At 42.4% G+C, this 20,325-nt stretch overlaps 1 protein-coding gene across 1 annotated transcript in view; it reads right to left on the bottom strand.

The window, feature by feature from the left end:
• CRLF3 (cytokine receptor like factor 3) overlaps positions 1 to 16,549 on the bottom strand; it is a 37,051-nt gene extending 20,502 nt beyond the window's left edge. Inside the window, exons 1-3 of the mRNA XM_061175397.1 lie at positions 16,370 to 16,549; positions 3,401 to 3,608; positions 157 to 244 (exon numbers count right to left, since the gene is read on the bottom strand). Coding sequence (XP_061031380.1) covers positions 157 to 244; positions 3,401 to 3,608; positions 16,370 to 16,486 — 413 coding nt within the window. The 5' untranslated portion in view covers positions 16,487 to 16,549. The remainder of the gene's footprint in view (positions 1 to 156; positions 245 to 3,400; positions 3,609 to 16,369) is intronic.
• Between the last annotated feature and the right edge of the window lie 3,776 nt (positions 16,550 to 20,325).

Here is a 20,325-nt window from a genome sequence, read left to right on the forward strand (position 1 = left end):
ATTACAATCACAACTATTTCATACTAGTAATACTGGTAATGGGCAGTGAAAACTTGAGAAATACATTCTCTATATCCCTGAATCAGAATTTTTAACAGGCAAAAAGAAAAAAAGAAAAGCGGACAGCTTAAGCCCAAGAGACACTAACTCTTTTACCTGTCCAACTGGATGTGTGAGGCCTTTTTGGTAAAGCTCCACAGTTTTTCATTCTGTTCTCCTACACCACCCAGAATGGCGATCTCACCTACAATCAGGAATAAGAGAACTAGTACAGGGAAAAATGGTTACATTATAAACTAATCAACACAACCCGTGTCTAAGTGGGTCTCTGGTTCTCTTGAAAACAATTCTTAAGTGATGTCACAAATTCCCCAAAAGTAAATGTAGAAACTATTTTAGGGACTTCCCTGGTGGGGCAGTGGTTAAGAATCCGCCTGCCAATGCAGGGGACACGGGTTCAAGCCCCTGCCTGGGAAGATCCCACATGCCGTGGAGCAACTAAGCCTGTGCGCCACAACTACTGTGCCCGCACGCCTAGAGCCCGTGCTCCGCAACAAAGAGAAGCCACCGCAATAAGAGGCCCGCACACCGCAACAAAGACTAGCCCTCGCTCGTCGCAACTAGAGAAAGCCCGCGCGCAGCAACGAAGACCCAATGCAGCCAAAAATAAACAAACAAATAAATAAATAAGAAACTATTTTAGAAACGGCTTTAAGGTTAAACCCAAGAGGAAAGGGGTACACAATGACAACATTCTGCCAGAGATGAAAGATTCTGCTCTACAAATGGAAACTTGGTTTGTCAACTAATTTTATGCAAGGCATAAGTCCCAGGGACCTCTTCCCATCTCCCCTACAGAATCTTTATCAACTCCAATAGGAGTCAGTGCAAATATTATCCTGACACAAGCAATAGGGTGAAGGGTCATATAAAGGAAATATTATATAAAGTCATAAGAAAATGATCAACATCTCTGTCCTTCCACAGCCCTGAAGAACACTACCAGAACTGTTTTCCATCTCAGTATACCCTGGAGTTACTCAAGTGTTTTGAGACCACATGACATGACCTTCCCCCTTACCAAAAGGAAAACAGACACACTGAACACTGCCTCAAAATCCTAAAAATTTCATAAATAAGTTTTTAATCCCTCGGGAAGGGAGGGGAGAAAGAAGTTTGAAAGTTAAAACACTTCTGAAGTATAAAAAAAAAAAAAAATCAGATGCTGCAACAAGCATGTATGTGCCTCAAAGGATTTATTTTCTAAATAAAAACATTGGTCAAGCCTCGTGGTGATTGGTATACACTCTTGACCTGTGCTGAACTGCTGCTGAGTTTGTTTCCAAATGCTAAGCGCCCAGGAAAAGACATTCTGAAGTCCTGCTAAAAAGAATTTTCTCAAAGGCACTGTTATGGTCAGTGGCAAATAAACACTTCTCCTTGAAGATAAGACAAAAATGTAATTAGTGTGTAAAGATAACATTAGTACTATATTCTAAGAGGGACCAAAAAGGGGACTAACTTCCAGCTGGAGTGACAGAGCTGGGAGCCAGCCACGCACACTTTTTATCCTATGCCACTCATAGCACTCATCGAAGAACCAATGGTATTTAGTCTCCTTCCCTGGATCCTTTTTCCTCAACTGCCCTTTAAATACTGGCGTCCCTCAGAGTCCCACCTTCTGCAGCCTTCTCTTCTCATACTGTACACTATCTCTTGATGATTTTACTTATTCCCATGGATTCAGAGGTGACATACACACCATTCACTGCCATACTGACATCTCCAGGTATGATCTCTCTCCTAAGCATCACACCCACATTCCCAACTCCTGGCATCTCCGGCACCTCGAACTAACATACCCCAAACCAACTGTCTAACTACCCACCCTCCCCCTTCATGTTCTGTGTCAGTCAACTGCACAATTAACCAGTCGTCTAAAATCACACTGGGTTGGGTCATCCTAAATTCTTCTCTTTCTCCTCCATCCTATAACCAGGCAATCACCAATCATCAACACTTACGGTTCAGTAAGATCACCATTAATTCTATCTCCAAAAAATCTTTTTATTTTATTTTATATTTATTTATTCATTCAGTCATTCATTCATTCATTTTTGGCTGCGTTGGGTCTTTGTTGCTGCGCGTGGGCTTTCTCTAGTTGCGGTGAGTGAGGGGCTACTCTTCATTGCAGTGCACAGGCTTCTCACTGCGGTGGCTTCTCTTGTTGCGGAGCATGGGTTCTAGGTGCACGGGCTTCAGTAGCTGTGGCGCGTGGGCTCTGTAGTTGTGGCTCACGGGCTCTAGAGCGCAGGCTCAGTAGTTGTGGCGCACAGGCTTCGTTGCTCCGCGGCATGTGGGATCTTCCCAGACCAGGGATGGAACCCATGTCCCCTGCAGTGGCAGGCAGATTCTTAACCACTGAGCCACCAGGACGTCCCTCCAAAAAATCTTAAAACCAGCTCTGCTTCATCTTCACCTGTCACCGTCTCCATCGCTTCCTATCTGACTGCTGCCACAACTTCCTCATCGGTTTTACTTCCTTACAACCTCTAACACAGTCTCCAAACTGTGGGCAGTGTCGTTTTTTAAAAATGCAAATCTGACTGTGTAACTCTGCTGCCTAAAATACTGCATTCAATACCTCCCAGATATGCCATTCACTTTACTCTTGACGTTACTTCTGCTTCCAGTCGTGCTGTGACCTTCTTTTCTTCCTTGGTCTGCTTGATGAATTTCTTCAAGCCTCGGTGGAACTCCTCCTATAGAAAGCCATCCTACACTCTTCCAGAGGTAAGCATTTCCCCTTCTGTGCTCCCATGAGGTCTTAGATCTCTCTCATCGTGTGTGCTTCTCTCACTGGGCTATGAACCCCAAAGGGCAGAACTTATTACCTTTTTATTTAATGTACCTGACAAAGACCTACAGGAGGGAAGGAGGGGAGGTAGGTAGATGTGGAGACAGGAAGGCAGCAAGGCAAGAACCGGGCATGCTTTAACCAAAATAATTGACTGAAGTTAGGGATATAACCACTGCAATTTCAGGAGTAAACACCAATCCTACTCCTTAATCTCTAAAAAGAACGATGGCATTAAATCCTATAAACCATTGACACTCTGAAAAATATGTGAACAGACTCAAAATGACTGTAAAATCACTGTGTTAACACAACCATGAGAAAAATCATTTACTCCTTATTTTGTAAATGATTATAATTAGTACATTAATTGCACTTACCCTAGGATACCTCACTGTACACCTGTCATCCTATATCACAAACTGTCCCAAGGTACGAATAGCCTAAGCACCCCACAGATGGCAGGAAGCCTGCTGGAACCCTGAGATACCAGCAGTGTCAATCTGAATGTGCTGCGTTTAATGGGCTCCCTGGACTCCCCACCTTCTTGGACTAAGTCCGCTGCAGTGTTAACTCCGTGCTCTATCAGCTTCTGGCAGTCATCTAGTGGTTTAATGGTCTCCTGTTCAATGGTGTCCACCTCTTGCAAAAGGGTCACCAATCGCTCATCCAGGAGCTTCCCAAGGGTTCCTTTTAAATCATTAAAATGCTGTTTGAGGACATCTCTCGTCTGGGATGCACTCTCTTTGATCTGAAAAGAAATAACATAAAAACTCAGAATCTCTAGAAGAGGCTAATCCACAGGCATCACCCCTAATAATCTCAAGGCACTACACAACCATCACCTTCCATTCAATGATAAACCAAATGTGATTCATTTGTGCAAACTTGCAGAATTCCATAGAGTTGGCCTTCAGGTGAGACAGAATGGTCCCATCATTCACAACTGTGTCAATCTGGCTAAGTTAATTAAACACACCATGCCTCAATTCCCTTATTTGTCAAATGAGTATAACAATGCTCGCTTCATGGAGTTGCTGCAAGGATTAAATAAAAATAGTCTATGTACCGCACTTGGTAAAATAACGGGCACACTGTTGTTCTCAATAAATAAATGTTAGAAATAAATATTATCTGCACAAAGTAGTTCTTGGAAATAATGTTTCAGTACCAAAAAAAAAAAAATTAAATTAAGAGGAGATTAAAATTCATTTTACTGAAAAGCAATAAAGAAACGGTAGATTAAAAAAACCACAATACAGGGACTTCCCTGGTGGCGCAGGGGTTAGGAATCCGCCTGCCAAAGCAGGGGACACAGGTTCGAGCCCTGGTCCAGGAAGATCCCACATGCTGCGGAGCAACTAAGCCCGTGCGCCACAACTAGTGAGCCTGCGCTCTAGAGCCCACAAGCCACAACTACTGAGCCCACATACCACAGCTACTGAAGCCCGCGCGCCTAGAGCCCGTGCTCTGCAACTAGAGAAGCCACCGCAATGAGAAGCCCGCACACCGCAACGAAGACCAAACACAGCCAAATAAATAAATAAATATATTAAAAAAAAAAAAGAATAGCTATAAAAAAAAAAAAACACACAATACAAAAAAAATCACTTCATGGACAAAATGCCCTCATTATGGTAAAAGAAAACTAAGAATTTATTCACCATCCAAAAGGTTCAGAGGAGGCAGAAGACAGATGTTCAGGAAAAACACACTTCTGGGACAATGACTTCATCCTTTTTCAGTCATGGTCCTCTTTGTGAATCTCAATGAGAGGTTTATAAACCTTCTTCCCAGAAAAATGAATAAACTCTACCCAAAAGAAATTTATTCAATTTCAGAGATTACAAATTCCCTCAGATCCCAACCATGGCTTGCTCAGAGCAGTAATTCTGAAACTTGCTTTGCAGAAGAATCACGTATCATACAATTGCATCCTATTATAGTTTAGATGGCAGGGCTCCATCCCAGAACCAGCTTGGAGAAGGGGCTGGGGGAGCGTATGGGCAGAGTTCTTTTTCACAAGCACACCTGTGACTCCGCAGCCCACACTTTGAGAAACATTACCCTAGGTCCACAGACCCCAGATTAAGAACTGCTGTTCTAGGAGATATGACAGGAAAATCTTTACATCTCAGAGATATTTTGAAAACAAGTCAGTTGTCTATACAGACACTGGATTTTTTTTTTTAAGAATACAGATAACACACAATTCACTTTTTCTCACTTAACAGGAAAATTCTAACTATAAGCCAAACACTCAGTTGAATTAAAGCAAACTCATACTTTACTTTGCAGATACCATATTAGTTTCCTAAGACATGTTATGTTTACTACCCTAACCCTTTGCTAACTTGATCTTAGCAAGAGCATTTGATGTCCAAGAAAAATACACCAAGAAAAGAACATATCAAAATATGGATAAAGCACAATATTTCAACAGTTAATAGAGAAATTTAGAAAACTTTCTATTTATTCTCTAACACTAAAATTAAAAAGAATACAAAACTGTTGTCCAGAAATGTTCACAACCATGTAAAAACAAAAGATGCCCACGTCTAAGGACTACAAAGAAACACAGGAAAAAAAAAAAAATGGTTTGATTGGCTGGGGTGGGGAGATCACAGAAACAATTTTTTCCCCTTTTGACACTAATGTAAGTTATGATGGTATTTGTGCGGTAATGAAAAAATTTCTTAAATCATAAAGAAAAAGAGAAATCCTAATTTAAGTTTAACTGTTAACTAATATCTGTAAAATTACTAGAGAACTTCTAAACCCAAGTCGAAGTTTAAAAGAAATCAGGGGGCGGGTATATTCAAAATGTCCTTGATTTGGTGCATCACCAACTGTGGGATCCTTGAGAATCAGGCCCTAACATACATAGCACCTAGCAAATAAATGTTCAGTGAAATTAAGTTAATCGTGTATGTTTTTAAGACCTTTTAAAAAGAACCAGGAAAAGCATGCCGTATGATTTTGATACATCCCACCTGGAATATTGTTAGAAATGCAAAATCTCAGGCCCCACCCAGAATTACTGGATCAGAAGCTGCATTGGTAACGAGATCCCCAGGTGATTCATACAGGCCTTACAGACACCAGAATAAATGAAGACAACGTGTTGGAGCACCCTCACCACGGCGAGGAAATTCTGCAGTCGAGCGCTATACCAGTGAGGTCCTAGCTCCCTCTTCAACGGACACCGCACACACAGGAAGTGCATTGGTTAGGTAAAGTCAATTTCCTCTTTAGGAAGAATTCAAAAGCTCCTTCAGCTGCTGCAGAGCTCCACTACGTTTTGTTTTTGTTTCAGAACCTCAGAAAAAAAGGAAGTGTGTGAGCACAAAGCAGTGAGAGGGCCAGTGAAGGGAGAATCCATTTCCAAATCCACCTCCTGCAATTTCATTGTAAATTTGACTCCTTTTTGTTCATAGATTCCCGACCACTGCTGTTTCAAACTTGACACTACCTTGGCATCATTTTCTTCTCCCTGAAAGAGTTCATAATTCAAAGCCACAGCCACCTTTAATTGAATCATGTAACTAATCAAGTTCATTCGCTCGGCTTTTAATAAAACTAATTTTAAAATGCGAACTTCACTGCTGAGTGAATTTCTTCATATTTGATGTGGTACCATGGTCCATTGTGCTCACTGTTAGCTCATTCAGTCTTCCCAACAACTCCGAGAGGTAGGTCTGTATTGTCTACGTTGAAGAAAGTAAACCTCAAGGAAGTCAAATAACTTCCCCACGGCTTCCCAGTGCCAGAAGCAGTGCGACTCCAAGGACCATGGTCTGTCCACTACACCAAGCTGGTTAGTGCTTACAGACCCCATTTTAAAGCATTCCTGTAAACCGGTAAATTATGTATTGGCTGAAGACATTTCCTGCTGCAACATGTATTTCTTGTCCTTGCATAAAGAATCATGTGGTAGATTCCATATATATGTGTCAGCATATGGTATTTGTCTTTCTCTTTCTGACTTACTTCACTCTGTATGACAGACTCTAGGACCATCCACCTCACTACAAATAACTCAATTTCATTTCTTTTTATGGCTAAGTAATATTCCATTGTATATATGTGCCACATCTTCTTTATCTATTCATCTGTCGATGGACACTTAGGTTGCTTCCATGTCCTGGCTATTGTAAATAGTGCTGCAGTGAACATTGGGGTGCACGTGTCTTTCTGAATTATGAATTTTCTCAGGGTATATGCCCAGTAGTGGGACTGCTGGGTCATATGGTAGTTCTATTTTTAGTTTTTTAAGGAACCTCCATACTGCTCTCCATAGTGGCTGTATCAATTTACATTCCCACTAACAAGGGAGGGAGACGCAAGAGGGAGGGAATATGGGGATATATGTATACATATAGTTGATTCACTTTGTTATATAGCAGAAACTAACACAACATTGTAAAGCAATTATACTCCAATAAAGATGTTAAAAAAAAAATGTGGTAGACAACCACTCAGGGCAAAACAACTGTGATGGTTTCTAACAAAGTAAATTTAAGAAAAATACAAATGATACACAACTCAAAGTCTCAAAAAGGAAACTGTAATATACACTGTTTATGTTGATTAACAATATTCAGAACCAATTTTCAACTAAAACCTCTCCTGTAACAGACCATTAAATCTTATTTACAAAGTTTCCACTGCAGTTGACTCTTAATTCCAAAGCAACTGTATTTTTAAAGTTTTAACATAAGGATAAGTTCTCAAAATGCCAAAAAGCCATCAAGCTTATACATCAATACTAAGCCATGCAAAAGCCTAGTAAATATATACTTCACAGCCCTCCAAGACAACAGTGACTGATACATTTTCCTCTAGAGTTTAGCTACTAAAATGTCATAAAACCTACCTAGAATCTGATTTAAGACACCTCTGGTCTTAAGTGGCAATATACAGTTGCTCTATCTATAATATAACGCAACATAACATGTATGTGTTTCAGGAAATTAACTGGAATCTCCTCTACCTCCTCTGAAACATGCATTTTCATGACTTTATAGAAGAAAAGAATTTTTATCCTCCAAGTGTAATCTAAGAATTTGTTTTCCCAATTGTTTTGCTTACAGGAAACTAAAACTATTTTTAAATTAGAGATTGGCTTTAAACACTATTAGCTAACAAGAACACAGGGATCAAAAATAAAAGACAAAGATAAAAAATAGTCAACTGAAATTGAAGAAGCTAACCAAAATGTTTCTTCTCAGTTCATATGAAATGTACTGCGTTAGCTATGTGTCTTCACACTGACACCAAGATATTAGTCATTAAAAATAATAATGGCAATAATAATACAACAGCAGCTCCCACCTACTGAACACCTACTGTGTACCAGGTACTTATACCCATGGTCTCATTTAAATTCTACCACAACCCGATGAAAAGCTAGTCAAGTGGCAGGAAATCTGAACTGTCTGCTTCGTGTATGGACTCATACGTGCTGCTACATTTCCTTCTTGACTCTTACAGTTAGGCTTTTTGTTTTTTTAAAAAATATTCATTTATTTATTTGACTGCGCTGGGTGTTAGTTGCGGTATGCAGGATCTAGTTCCCTGACCAGGGATTAAACCCAGGCCCCTGCATTGGCAGCGTGGAGTCTTAACCACTGGACCACCAGGGAAGTCCCTACAGTTACGTTTTTTTAAAACATGCTTATTAAAACTTTCAAAAAGAAAATCTTGACTCTATCACTTGGTAGTCTGTTACATTAATGGCCCCAATGAACCACGAACCATGCCTTGTGGTACTCATATCCTCATGCAGACCTCTCCCTTGGAGAGGAGGCTGGGCTGGTGACTAGCAATGCAGTCACATGTGCATCGTTATGGAGTGGAACTGAGTTGTGCCAGCTCCAGGCCTCAGCCTTAAGACTACCTGGCTTCTGCACTGCGGGGGTTCCTGAGCCACTGCGTAAGAAGCATGGCTATCGGGGCTTCCCTGGTGGTGCAGTGGTTAAGAATCCGCCTGCCAATGCAGGGGACATGGGTTCAAGCCCTGGTCCAGGAAGATCCCATATGCCATGAAGCAACAAAGCCCGTGCACCACAAGTACTGAGCCTGTGCTCTAGAGCCCGTGTGCCACAACTACTGAAGCCCACGCGCCTAGAGCCCATGCTCCGCAATGAGAGAAGCCACCGCAATGAGAAGCCCGTGCACCGCAACGAAGAGTAGCTCCCACTCAACACAACTAGAGAAAGCCCGCGTGCAGCAACGAAGACCCAACGCAGCCAAAAATAAATTAATTAATTAAAAAAAAAAAAAAAAGAAGCATGGCTATCTTTCTTGAGAGAACAAGTGGAAGGGGGAGGAGAGTGAGAGGGGTGGGAGGAAGAGTGTGGGAGGGAGAGAGAGAGCTTGGCATCCAGGCTCAGCCATGCCAGCATTCCAACTGAGTCCTGCTACTACTTAAGGCTCCAAACAGGTAAGTAAATGTTCTATCTTGAACATTCCAGCCTCAGCTGCCATCTGACTGCAATTACATGAGAGCTGCCAGCAAAATCAGAACTGCCCAACTGAGCCCCGGTTAATCCCCCGAATACTAAGCAAATGGTTGCCTTTTAAGCCATTATGCTTTGGCATAGTTTATTATGTAGTGACAAACAACCAAATCATGATAAAACAAATGTTTAATTCTTGATTATCTGCATTAGTGAACAGGGTGCCTATAATCAAGACTACGAACAATCTAAAAAGAATGTCTGCGAAATCACACCCACAACATTCATAAAGGCATTCATTCTATATTTGTTGAGGTCTAGTGCCAGGAGCTGGGGTTATAAAGATGAATAAGGCATGATCCTGACCTCAAAAAACTGTCATTCTAGTAAAGGAGACAGTTGCATGCACACGTAACTATAGTAAAAAGTATTAAGTCCTTATGTAAGTGAGACAGCCACAAACTGCCATCAGAGCTCAAAAAGGTCATTCTGCTGGGAAAGAGAGTAGGAGACATTTAAAGAATAAGTTACCAGTTGGAGAAGTAGGGGAGGTCACCTTGAATAATAATAATATTTGGTGGTATTATTTTTATGGCTAATATTTATTAAGCAGTTCCTATGTCCCAGGCATCATGCTAAACATTTTAAATACATTTCTCATTTTAATTCCCACACTGGCCAAGTAAAGTAGGTACTATCCTTATCCGCATTGTACAGATAGGGAAGTGAGGCGTCAGGAAAGTTAAGTTTCTCAAGGTCTCACACCTAATAGGGGCAAATGCAGAAAAAGTAAAATAACTGCAAATATAAATGATTCATGGATACCCCTCAAAAATAAAAGCCTGTCCCAGGAATTCCCTGGTGGTCCAGTGGTTAGGACTCGGTGCTTTCACTGCCAGGGCCCAGGGGCCCGGGTTCGATCCCTGGTTGGGGAACTAAGATCCCACAAGTCATGCAGTGTGGCCAAAAAAAATTAAAAATAAAAATTAAAGGGGCTTCCCTGGTGGTGCAACGGTTGAGAATCTGCCTGCCAATGCAGAGGACACGGGTTCGAGCCCTGTTATGGGAAGATCCCATATGCCGCGGAGCAGCTAGGCCTGTGTGCCACAACTACTGAGCCTGCGGGTCTGGAACCTGTGCTCTGCAACAAGAGAGGCCGCGATAGTGAGAGGCCTGCGCACCCCGATGAAGAGTGGCCCCCGCTTGCCGCAACTGGAGAAAGACCTCGTGCAGAAACGAAGACCCAACACAGCCAAAAATAAATAAATAAATAAATAGATAAAAACGTGAAATTCTTAAAAAAATAAAAATAAAAATAAATTAAAATTAAAAAAAGTCTGTCCTACATTTGTTTGGCTTTAGATCACAAATTAGCCATATTATTTACCAGGTTTCTAGTAATAAGAACAGTTCTCTATCAAATTTAAATTTACATTACACTCTATATTGAAAAAAAAAAATTCTACACAGAGAGAAACTGGGCTCCTCTGTGACACTCACACACTTTTTAATTTGAGGTTAACATTATAGATTCTGAATGCTTGTTTAAATTCTCATTTATATCCTACATTTCAAGTGAGGTTTGGACTCAACAAGCAGCTTTCAGAGTGTCGTGTTTAAAGACAGTTTGTGAAAAGACTTAAAAAAGGATGACTGAAAAGCCAATATAAATATGTGGTTTTTGCACACAAATATATGTGCAGCTTTTTTTTTCCCTTGGTAGTTGATTATTTAGTGTTGCTTCTAGAGCTTTGCTTCCAGTATTTTGGCATATTTGAGTCCATTCATTTTCAGCCTACCACCAACAAATGCTCCATAAGTATCTATGTAATAGACTATTCACCTCTGCATTAAAAATTAGACTGTACGTGGGAAATTTTTCATAATGCTTATGATATAATGCTAACCAAAAGAAAACAACAAATATAAAGTTGCATATACAGTAGTCTTTCAATTTGGCAAAATAATATGTCTAGAAGGATACACCAAAATGTTAACAGTGGTTGTCTGTAAGGAATAGAATTAAGGGTGATTTTCAGATTATTTCATCTGTTCTTGGTTTTCCCCAGCTCTAGATTTAACCTTTTCTTAGGACAGTATAATAGGGACATTTTAAGTACTACTGCAGTAACAGATTATTTTCAAACAGATTTTTTGGACTGTTTTGAAAACGGGCAACAGAAGGGGAAGTGGGAGATAAAAGAAGCAATAACAGCTTTCTTTTCTTTGCTGAGCTACTAAGACTTCCTGCCCTGGTTTTCTGAAATAACTTTTTTCCCCCAACTGAGTTCTCTATCTGTTCCAGTCTTTAACTAGTATGCTACGTGTTTTCAAATCTTGTGAGAATAACGATCTATGGAGAACCTGGTATTGTACATTAGGAATATCAAAGTTCCTAATAAGATCTTCAAAAAATTATCTGAAATCAATTATTAAAAAACTGAAAACAAAATACTATGAGAGGGCTTCCCTGGTGGCTCAGTGGTTAAGAATCTGCCTGCCAATACAGGGGACACGGATTCGAGCCTTGATCCGGGAATATCCCACATGCCGCGGAGCAACTAAGCCCATGCGCCACAACTACTGAGCCTGCGCTGTAGAGCCTGCGAGCCACAACTACTGAGCCTGCGTGCTGCAACTACCGAAGCCCGTGTGCCTAGAGCCTGTGCTCCGCAATAAGAGAAGCCACCGCAGTGAGAAGCCCGCGCACCGCAACAAAGAGTAGCCCCCGCTCGCCACAACTAGAGAAAGCCCGCGCAGCAACGAAGACCCAACGCAGCCAAAAATAAAAATAAATAAAATAAATAAATTTAAAAAAAATACTATGAGAGACAAATGGTCACATTACAGATGTTAAGACACGCTAGGACAAGCGTTGGCTTGAGATTGTCAATTATTCACTTGTCTGTCACTGCATAATTATCTAAACCCATGCTATTTCAAACAGCGTTTTAGTCTTGAGGAAAAACCACAGCAGCTTACAACAACACACCTATGGTTCAGGATAAACTACAGAAATCGGTAGAGAGCTGATAAAGAGTTAATGGTATCCTCTAAGGCACTGTGCCTCTATTTTTAATGTGCATACACATCACACCTGATGACGATTCACCAGGTCTAGGGGGGGCCTGATTCCTGCATTCTTCACAAGCTCTCAGGTCAGGATGACCCTGCTGCGGTCGTGGACCACACTTGTAGTAGCAACGATAAAAGGGACACCACTGCCCAGAGCTGGGCAGGGTCCTCACCAGTATCTTAATTAGGCACCAGGATCTGGCCCTTTACTCTGAAAGAGCAGAGACTTGCTCTTGTCAACGCCCCTAGAGACACTGAATCACACTAATTAAAGGCACATGAAGGCCAACAGTTCATTTTAGAGTAAATTATAACTGTACACTGACTACAATATTGGTATTTCTCACTGCTGGCACCTCCAGTACCTCAAACTAATCCCCCTTTGATAATGTACAAACATGGAGTTTCTGGACCTGCAAAGCTTAAAGACTAGGTCCTGGACAGTGGCAATGTCGTCAAACTAGTGTCACTCTTTGAGGCATATCTGACTGGCCAGCTGACATCACTATGTGACATCCTGATCAGCTATCTCTACTCACAACAAGCAGGAAAGTCAACCTGTAGAAATCAACAAGGGATGAACAACACAATGGAACTGAAATCTAAAAATGAATACACAAGAATTTAGATTTTTCCTATTTGTTTTGTTTTTAGGCGGAAGAGGCTAATGACTAGCCACCAAAGGAAAGAGTAAATCTGTGACAGCAATGCTCTGTTGCCCTACCCACAGTATTTCTAGGACCTAGAAGTATCTCTGACCCACCGAATGCACCCAGTGCATATTTATTGAGTAAATGAACAAATGAGTATTTAAGGAGGGTCGGAGTTAATTTCTTTGGTATTTACATCTTAATACCAAGGATTCCAGGGAGCTATATAGAACTATTCTTAATGATTTCAACATCAGTTATGCCAGGCTGACTGTAAATATTATCTGATTTCCTGAAGACAACGAACATCTCTCTAGCCTTTAACTTATTCAAACAGTAAGAGTTACAGACTACCTTTCATTCCTACACAGAACTTCCTTTTCTCTGAAGACAGAGGGTAGGGCTTAAACTTAACCACAAGAAGAGAAACTGCTACATGCTGGCAGTTGTTTTTCACACTAAAAGATTGACAGTAAAAGACTGTTATTCTTGTTCCTTCTAAATTTTCGTAGCCATGATTTCCTAACAGGAGGTAAATTTCATGAGAGATTTTTAAAGGGTAAGAAACAAAAGCAAAGATAAAAAGTATGCCAAGAGTTCTTGAAAAGGTTAAACAAAGAGTTACCACACGACCCAGCAATTCCTAAGTATATACTAAAAGAACTGAAAACATGTCTACACAAAAACTTGTACATGAATGTTCACACCAACATTATTCATAAGAGCCAAAAAGTGAAAATAACCCAAATATCTATCAGTTGATGAATGGATAAATAAAATGTGGTATATCCACACAACAAATATTATGCAGCCACAAAAAAGACTAAAGTACAGCTACATGCTACCTCATGGATGAACCCTGAAAACATTATGCCTAAGTCAAAGAAGCCAGCCACAAGGGGCCACAGACAGTATGGTTCCATTTATATGACATGTCCAAAATAGGCAAATCCAAATAGAGACAGAAGGTAGTTGAGTGGTTATCAGGGGCTGGAAGAGTGACAGCTAACAGGTATGGGATTTCTTTTTGGGGTGATGAAAATGTTCTGGAATTAGTGGTGATGGCTGCACAACTTTGCAAATACACTAAAAACTGCTGAATTGTACATTTTAAGGTATGAATTTTATGGTATGTAAATTACATATCAATTTTTAAAAAATCCTATGCCAAAAGGAAACAAAATCGGCAAGTAAAAAATATACACAAAGGGAGCATCTTTCCTCTCTGCTCTCTCATCCTTCCCTGACACAAAATCTTTGACTGAAAAGCCATATATTTTATGTAGTTATTCTGAAAATGACTGGAACCCTAAAAATATCCTAACCACTAAACAAAAGCAGCTGCTTATTTTGATAACATTTTTGTAACATTGACCTTCCTTAAAATGCAAGTTGACAGAGGACTTATTCTACAAACCCAAACGTGTGCAACCCACTAGAATTAGCTTTGAGGAAGAATTAAAGCTTTTAGAACTAGAAGCTGTTGTAACTGGCACCGGCACAACACACATTTCAGTTCACAACAGTATGACATTACTCAGTCTAGTCCGAAGGCAATGTCATTAGGAACCTAAGCTAATGGATGTTCTTAGTGTCTTCTGTTTCAAGCACAAGACAATGGTCCTCAAAAACAAAACAAAACCCCATACCAAACTCCACTAAGTTATAGGAAAGTATGTTCTGTCTTTAAATTTTTGGACATAGAATTTAAAAGAATGTAGGTTTGGAAACAATACTAAACCATTCAGGATGAGATCATACTAAATTGTTTTAATGTGTTCAATATCACACGAGAAAGTAATAAGTACTTCTCCCAGGTGCTAAGCTCATTCATTTAGTATCAACTCTGTTTCTTAATCCTTGATGCAGTTAAACAATAGTCTCATTCATATATAAGACGTCTTAATTGGCTGCAACGTTAATCATATAATAAGAGATACTTTAATCTCTTTTTAAATATGCCCTAGATTTAGAACCTCTATTTCAAAACAGCAGAAGGAATAATGCAGATGTTTTCAAGTGGAAATCAAAACGAATATATTGGAAGGCCTTAAAAAGCATTCGTCAAATCAGGATCACCATATCTAGATCTTGCTCCCAGATTTGCTACTAAACTACAAAATATGCCTGGCCTACATTTAAAATCTACAAGAATTTTTAAATGTATAAAACCTAAAGCATGTTGAGTATCCTTAATGATGAGAATATCCACAGGCACTGTTATCACAGCACTATTCTACCTGTTGTAATTTTCAGATTCTATGCAGCATGGGAGTTACTAGGATGACAATATATATTAATAACAAATGTGATGTTGAAAAATCCCACTCACTCAAATGATTCCACTCAGACGGAATCCCACTGACTCAAAAAGCACTTATTAAGCACCTGAATTAATAGTAGCTTGAAGATTATCTGTCCTCCTGCACATTGGCAGTGGGTTATATCTTTTTCTGTATATGTTCCAGGGTGCAGAGAAACCATGTGGCATTCCTTTATCTTTGATAACCAGGTCCCCATGGAGCAGATAACTGCCCTCACTTGAAAGTATATTTAGCTTCTCCTTTCAACACTTCTCTCTTTAAATCTGTTTTTCCATTTCGCTACACTTTTGTATCCCATCCCCCAGGGGCTTCATTTTCCTTCTTTTGCCCTTCCAACATAGCTTCACCTTAAAACCCAAACTCTCTAGAATGGGATCCCGCTACATGATTTTTTAACGCGTTCAGGATCATATGAGATACTAAGTACTACTCTGACACCAATTCCATTCATTTAGTGTTAACGTTACTACTTCTCCACTCCTCTGTCTCTCCTTAGTCCATCCCTTCCACTGTCCATTCCGCCTCCACTTTGAGCTCTCCCCAAGTCACTGCTACACGTTTTCCTCACGCTCTCTAAAATCGCTCTCCATCCACAAGGTAGGTTTTCCAAAGAATCTCCACCTCCCCCAACTCTCTCAATCTTCACTACCCTCTGTGACGCCCTCGGGTTTTGCTCCGGTCCCTCACTCCCCCCAACCTCGGACCCCATCGCATCCCCGACACCGCCCCACACAGCTTAGGGAACGCCCTTCACACTCTCCCTCGATCCCCCAAATTTGCCCCTTCCTCTTAAGACCCCCGTCCCCCTCCCCCCCCCCCCAGAACCCACCTCCCCCTTCCCAGACCCTGCCAGGTCTCCCGAACCTTCAGAGACGCTTCCCTCCTCCCTTCAGAGTTTCCGGACACTCCCGCCCCTCGCAGCCCTCCGTGCCCTCGCCCATCTCCGGGCACCCCGCGCCCTCCCCCGGGCCCACAGCGCCCCTGCGGGCGCGGCCCTCCGACCTGCCTCCGCGCCTCCCGCAGCCCCTGCAGCCTCTGGCCTAGCTCCCGCCGGTAGCTCTGCGCCGCCTCCACGCTCTCGCGGGCCTCCTGCAGCAGCAGCTCGGGCTCCAGCTCCATCGTCCCCTCGTCCGGCCGCGCGGCCGGCGGCTGCGGGCGCGGTTCCCGACTGTCCCGGGCGCCGCCGAGCGGCCCCGAGCGGCCACGCGCAGGCGGAAGCACCGCCCCGCCCCGCCCCACGGCGGCCTTGATTGACAGCAGCGCTCGACGAGCGTCCGGGGCCCAGCGCCTCCCGCGCTGCAGGCCCAGCTGGTCTCAGCTCAGCTCCCGCGCGGCACCTGCCAGTGATGCTTCCTCGGGGCACGCATGGAGCCAGGGAAAGATTAATGACTACATCTCGCGAAGTGCTTCCCGCATCTTACCTTATTCTGGCCTCACTACCAGGCCTCCTTGCACCTCTATCCCACAGAGGAGAAAACTGGGGGACAGAGAGGAGAATTAACTTTCTCAAGCCGTCGGGATTTCAAGCCGTTGGGATTTCAACCCGGATGGGTCTTGAATCATCATTGTCCTACCTCCCTAGTAAACGAGCATCCCTGCAGTGGCCAGTGTTTTAGGAGGTTACTGTGAATCAGGCACCACGCTCACAGGGATCAGACAAAGGCCCCATCACCCAGAAGCTCGTAGTCTAATGAGGCAGCCAAGACAGAGGCCTAACCGTGGGCCAGCGGTAGGTACCTCAATCCTGGCAGAATTGCAAGATGGATGTTATCAAACTTTCCTGTGTGGGCCAGGTAATTGAAAATGTGGAGCTCGGCGGGCCATAAGGCCTCTGTTGCAATATAGTGAGTAAATGGGCGTGACCGTGTGCTAATAAAACTTATGGACACAAATTTGAATGTCACATAATTGTCACATGTCACAAAATATTCTTTGCATCTTTTTTCAACTACTTAAAAAGGTAAAAACCGGGCTTCCCTGGTGGTGCAGTGGTTGAGAATCTGCCTGCCAATGTAGGGGACACGGGTTCGAGCCCTGGTCTGGGAAGATCCCACATGCCGCGGAGCAACTGGGCCCGTACGCCACAATTACTGAGCCTGCGCATCTGGAGCCTGTGCTCCGCAACAAGAAAGGCCGCGATAGTGAGAGGCCCGTGCACTGCGATGAAGAGTGGCCCCCGCTTGCCGCAACTAGAGAAAGCCCTCACACAGAAACGAAGACCCAACACAGCCATAAATAAATAAATTAAAAAAAAAAAAAAAAAAAAAAAAGGTAAAAACCATTCTTCGTTCAGGGGCCATACAAAAACAGGTGGTGGGTCAGATGTGGCCCTGGCCATAGTTTTTTGTTTTCTGTTTTTTTAAAATTTTTACTGGAGTATAGTTGATTTAAAATGTTGTGTTAGTTTCAGGTGTACAGCAAAGAGAATCAGTTATACATATACCTATATCCACTCTTTTTTAGATTCTTTTCCATATAGGCCATTACAGTGTATTGAGTAGAGTTCCCTGTGCTATACAGTAGGTCCTTACTGGTTATCTGTTTTATATATCATAGTGTGTATATGTCAATCCCAATCTCCCAATTTATCCCTCCCCCCTTCTCCCCTCTGGCCATAGTTTGCTGACCCCTGGCCGAGGATGGTAGAGTTGCCTCCCCAGGAAACAAAAACAGAACAGTGATTGTCTCAACGTTACACAATGAATCTGTGCTAGAGGCTAGATTCCAGTTTTCCTGGGCCAGACTAAAGCGCTTTCTACCACATTGTTTGGTGCTAAGTAAATGACACTTGAAATTAGAGAAGTTTAGAAAATTAAGGTTCTTCTGGAGAAAATGGGAGATTATCTTTATCCTGAAGTAGCAAGGCACTCAGTAGATTCTCAACAAATACCTGTGGAATGAATCAAGGCATTAACTAAACAAAAAGGAGTAAGTAAAGGCACCCTAGGTAGGATAAAACTAAGGAAAGGGTATAAGGACTTGCAGACAGGAATATAAATGGATTGTGTAAGGAAGGAGGAGCAGACCACTTTGACTGGAGAGGAAGGACTGAATAATATATTGGGAGATGAAGTTAAGAGAAAAGTAAGGGCCGTGGAGTTCAGGTTAAGAAGCTTTGACTTTAATGAATAGACGTTAAAGATTTTTGCATGTGCAGTGACATTTGCGAAACAATGTTTTAGGAAGATAAATGATAGAGAGGTGGGACGGGTTTGTCTTAAGGTAAGGCAGGGGTTGGCATACTGTAAATTCTCAATAAATATTTGTTCAGTGAAATGAATATGCATGAGATAACTAGAGGAGAGTAAATAGGCAAAACTAAATGGCGTTAGTCTAGTTATGATATGATGGAGACTTGAATTAGGATGTTGGCTTTTATGGAGTTTTTGGGTTTTTTGTTTGTTTGTTTTTTAAATTTATTTATTTTTGGCTGTGTTGAGTCTTCGTTGCTGCGTGCGGGCTTTCTCTAGTTGCGGCAAGTGGGGACTTCTCTTCGTTGCGGTGCATGGGCTTCTTATTGCGGTGGCTTCTCTTGTTGCGGAGCATGGGCTCTAGGCACCCGGGCTTCAGTAGTTGCAGCACGCGGGCTCAGTAGTTGTGGCTTGCGGGCTGTAGAGCGCAGGCTCAGTAGTTGTGGCGCACGGGCTTAGTTGCTCCGCGACATGTGGGATCTTCCCAGACCAGGGCTCGAACCCGTGTCCCCTGCATTGGCAGGCAGATTCTTAATCACTGCGCCACCAGGGAAGCCCTTTTATGGAGTTTTGACACTGAAAGCAGGGGGAAAGATAGGCAAATGGTTCAAGGGAACAGGAGAGTTTGGACACACATTGAGTCAGTAAATAACAGGATTTATTAATTGTTCTTGAACATGGTATGTTCTGTGTGCGCTCTAAAGCTAATTGAACAGAATTGGCTCCCACTCCAGAAAGCTTTACTAAGTGAAATTAAAAAAAAAAAAACTAAAAGGAAAACTTCCATAAAGACAAGCTACCAATCTTAGTCTCATTCAACTTTATTTCCTTGACCTACTAACTGCTGGGAGGCAGGAAATGTGTATCTAATATATCCACACTACCCACAAAAATAACACGAAGAAAACTGAAGAAAAGCTGTAAAACTGCGCCCCCAGGCTCGAAATTTTTTTTTTTTAATTTATTTATTATTTATTTATTATTTATTTTTGGCTGTGTTGGGTCTTCGTTTCTGTGCGAGGGTTTTCTCTACTTGCGGCAAGCGGGGGCCACTCTTCATTGCGGTGCGCGGGCCTCTCACTATCGCGGCCTCTCTTGTTGCGGAGCACAGGCTCCAGACGCGCAGGCTCAGCAGTTGTGGCTCACGGGCCTAGTTGCTCCGCGGCATGTGGGATCTTCCGAGACCAGGGCTCGAACCCGTGTCCCCTGCATTGGCAGGCGGATTCTCAACCACTGCGCCACCGGGGAAGCCCCTCGAAATTTTTTTATTTTTTATTTTTTTTTAACTTTAGAGCACAAGTTTCTGAAGAATAAATTCTCTGGTCAATAACAGAGAGGAAGATTGATCTGGAGGTGGTGATGACAGAAGCCAGCAGGCCATCAGACAGGGCTTTACAGAGTTTTTAATCTCCGTGTCACCACATTAGTCTAGCACTGACTTTTCAAGAGTACCCAGAGGTGAGCAGATTCAGAGGCACAGACTCCTCGTGCTACAAGAAACAGAGGACTTGCTAATTGATTTATTTACGATAAGAATGTAATTGCCGGGCTTCCCTGGTGGTACAGTGGTTGGGAATCCGCTTGCCAATGCAGGGCACACGAGTTCGAGCCCTAGTCCGGGAAGATCCCACATGCCGCGTAGCAACTAAGACCGTGCGCCACAACTACTGAGCCTGCACTCTAGAGACCGTGAGCCACAACTACTGAGCCCACGTGCCACAACTAGTGAAGCCTGTGCGCCTAGAGCCTGTGCTCCGCAGCAAGAGA

The sequence above is a fragment of the Eubalaena glacialis genome, chromosome 19 (genome assembly GCF_028564815.1).
Source record: "Eubalaena glacialis isolate mEubGla1 chromosome 19, mEubGla1.1.hap2.+ XY, whole genome shotgun sequence".
Classification (NCBI taxonomy): domain Eukaryota; kingdom Metazoa; phylum Chordata; class Mammalia; order Artiodactyla; family Balaenidae; genus Eubalaena; species Eubalaena glacialis.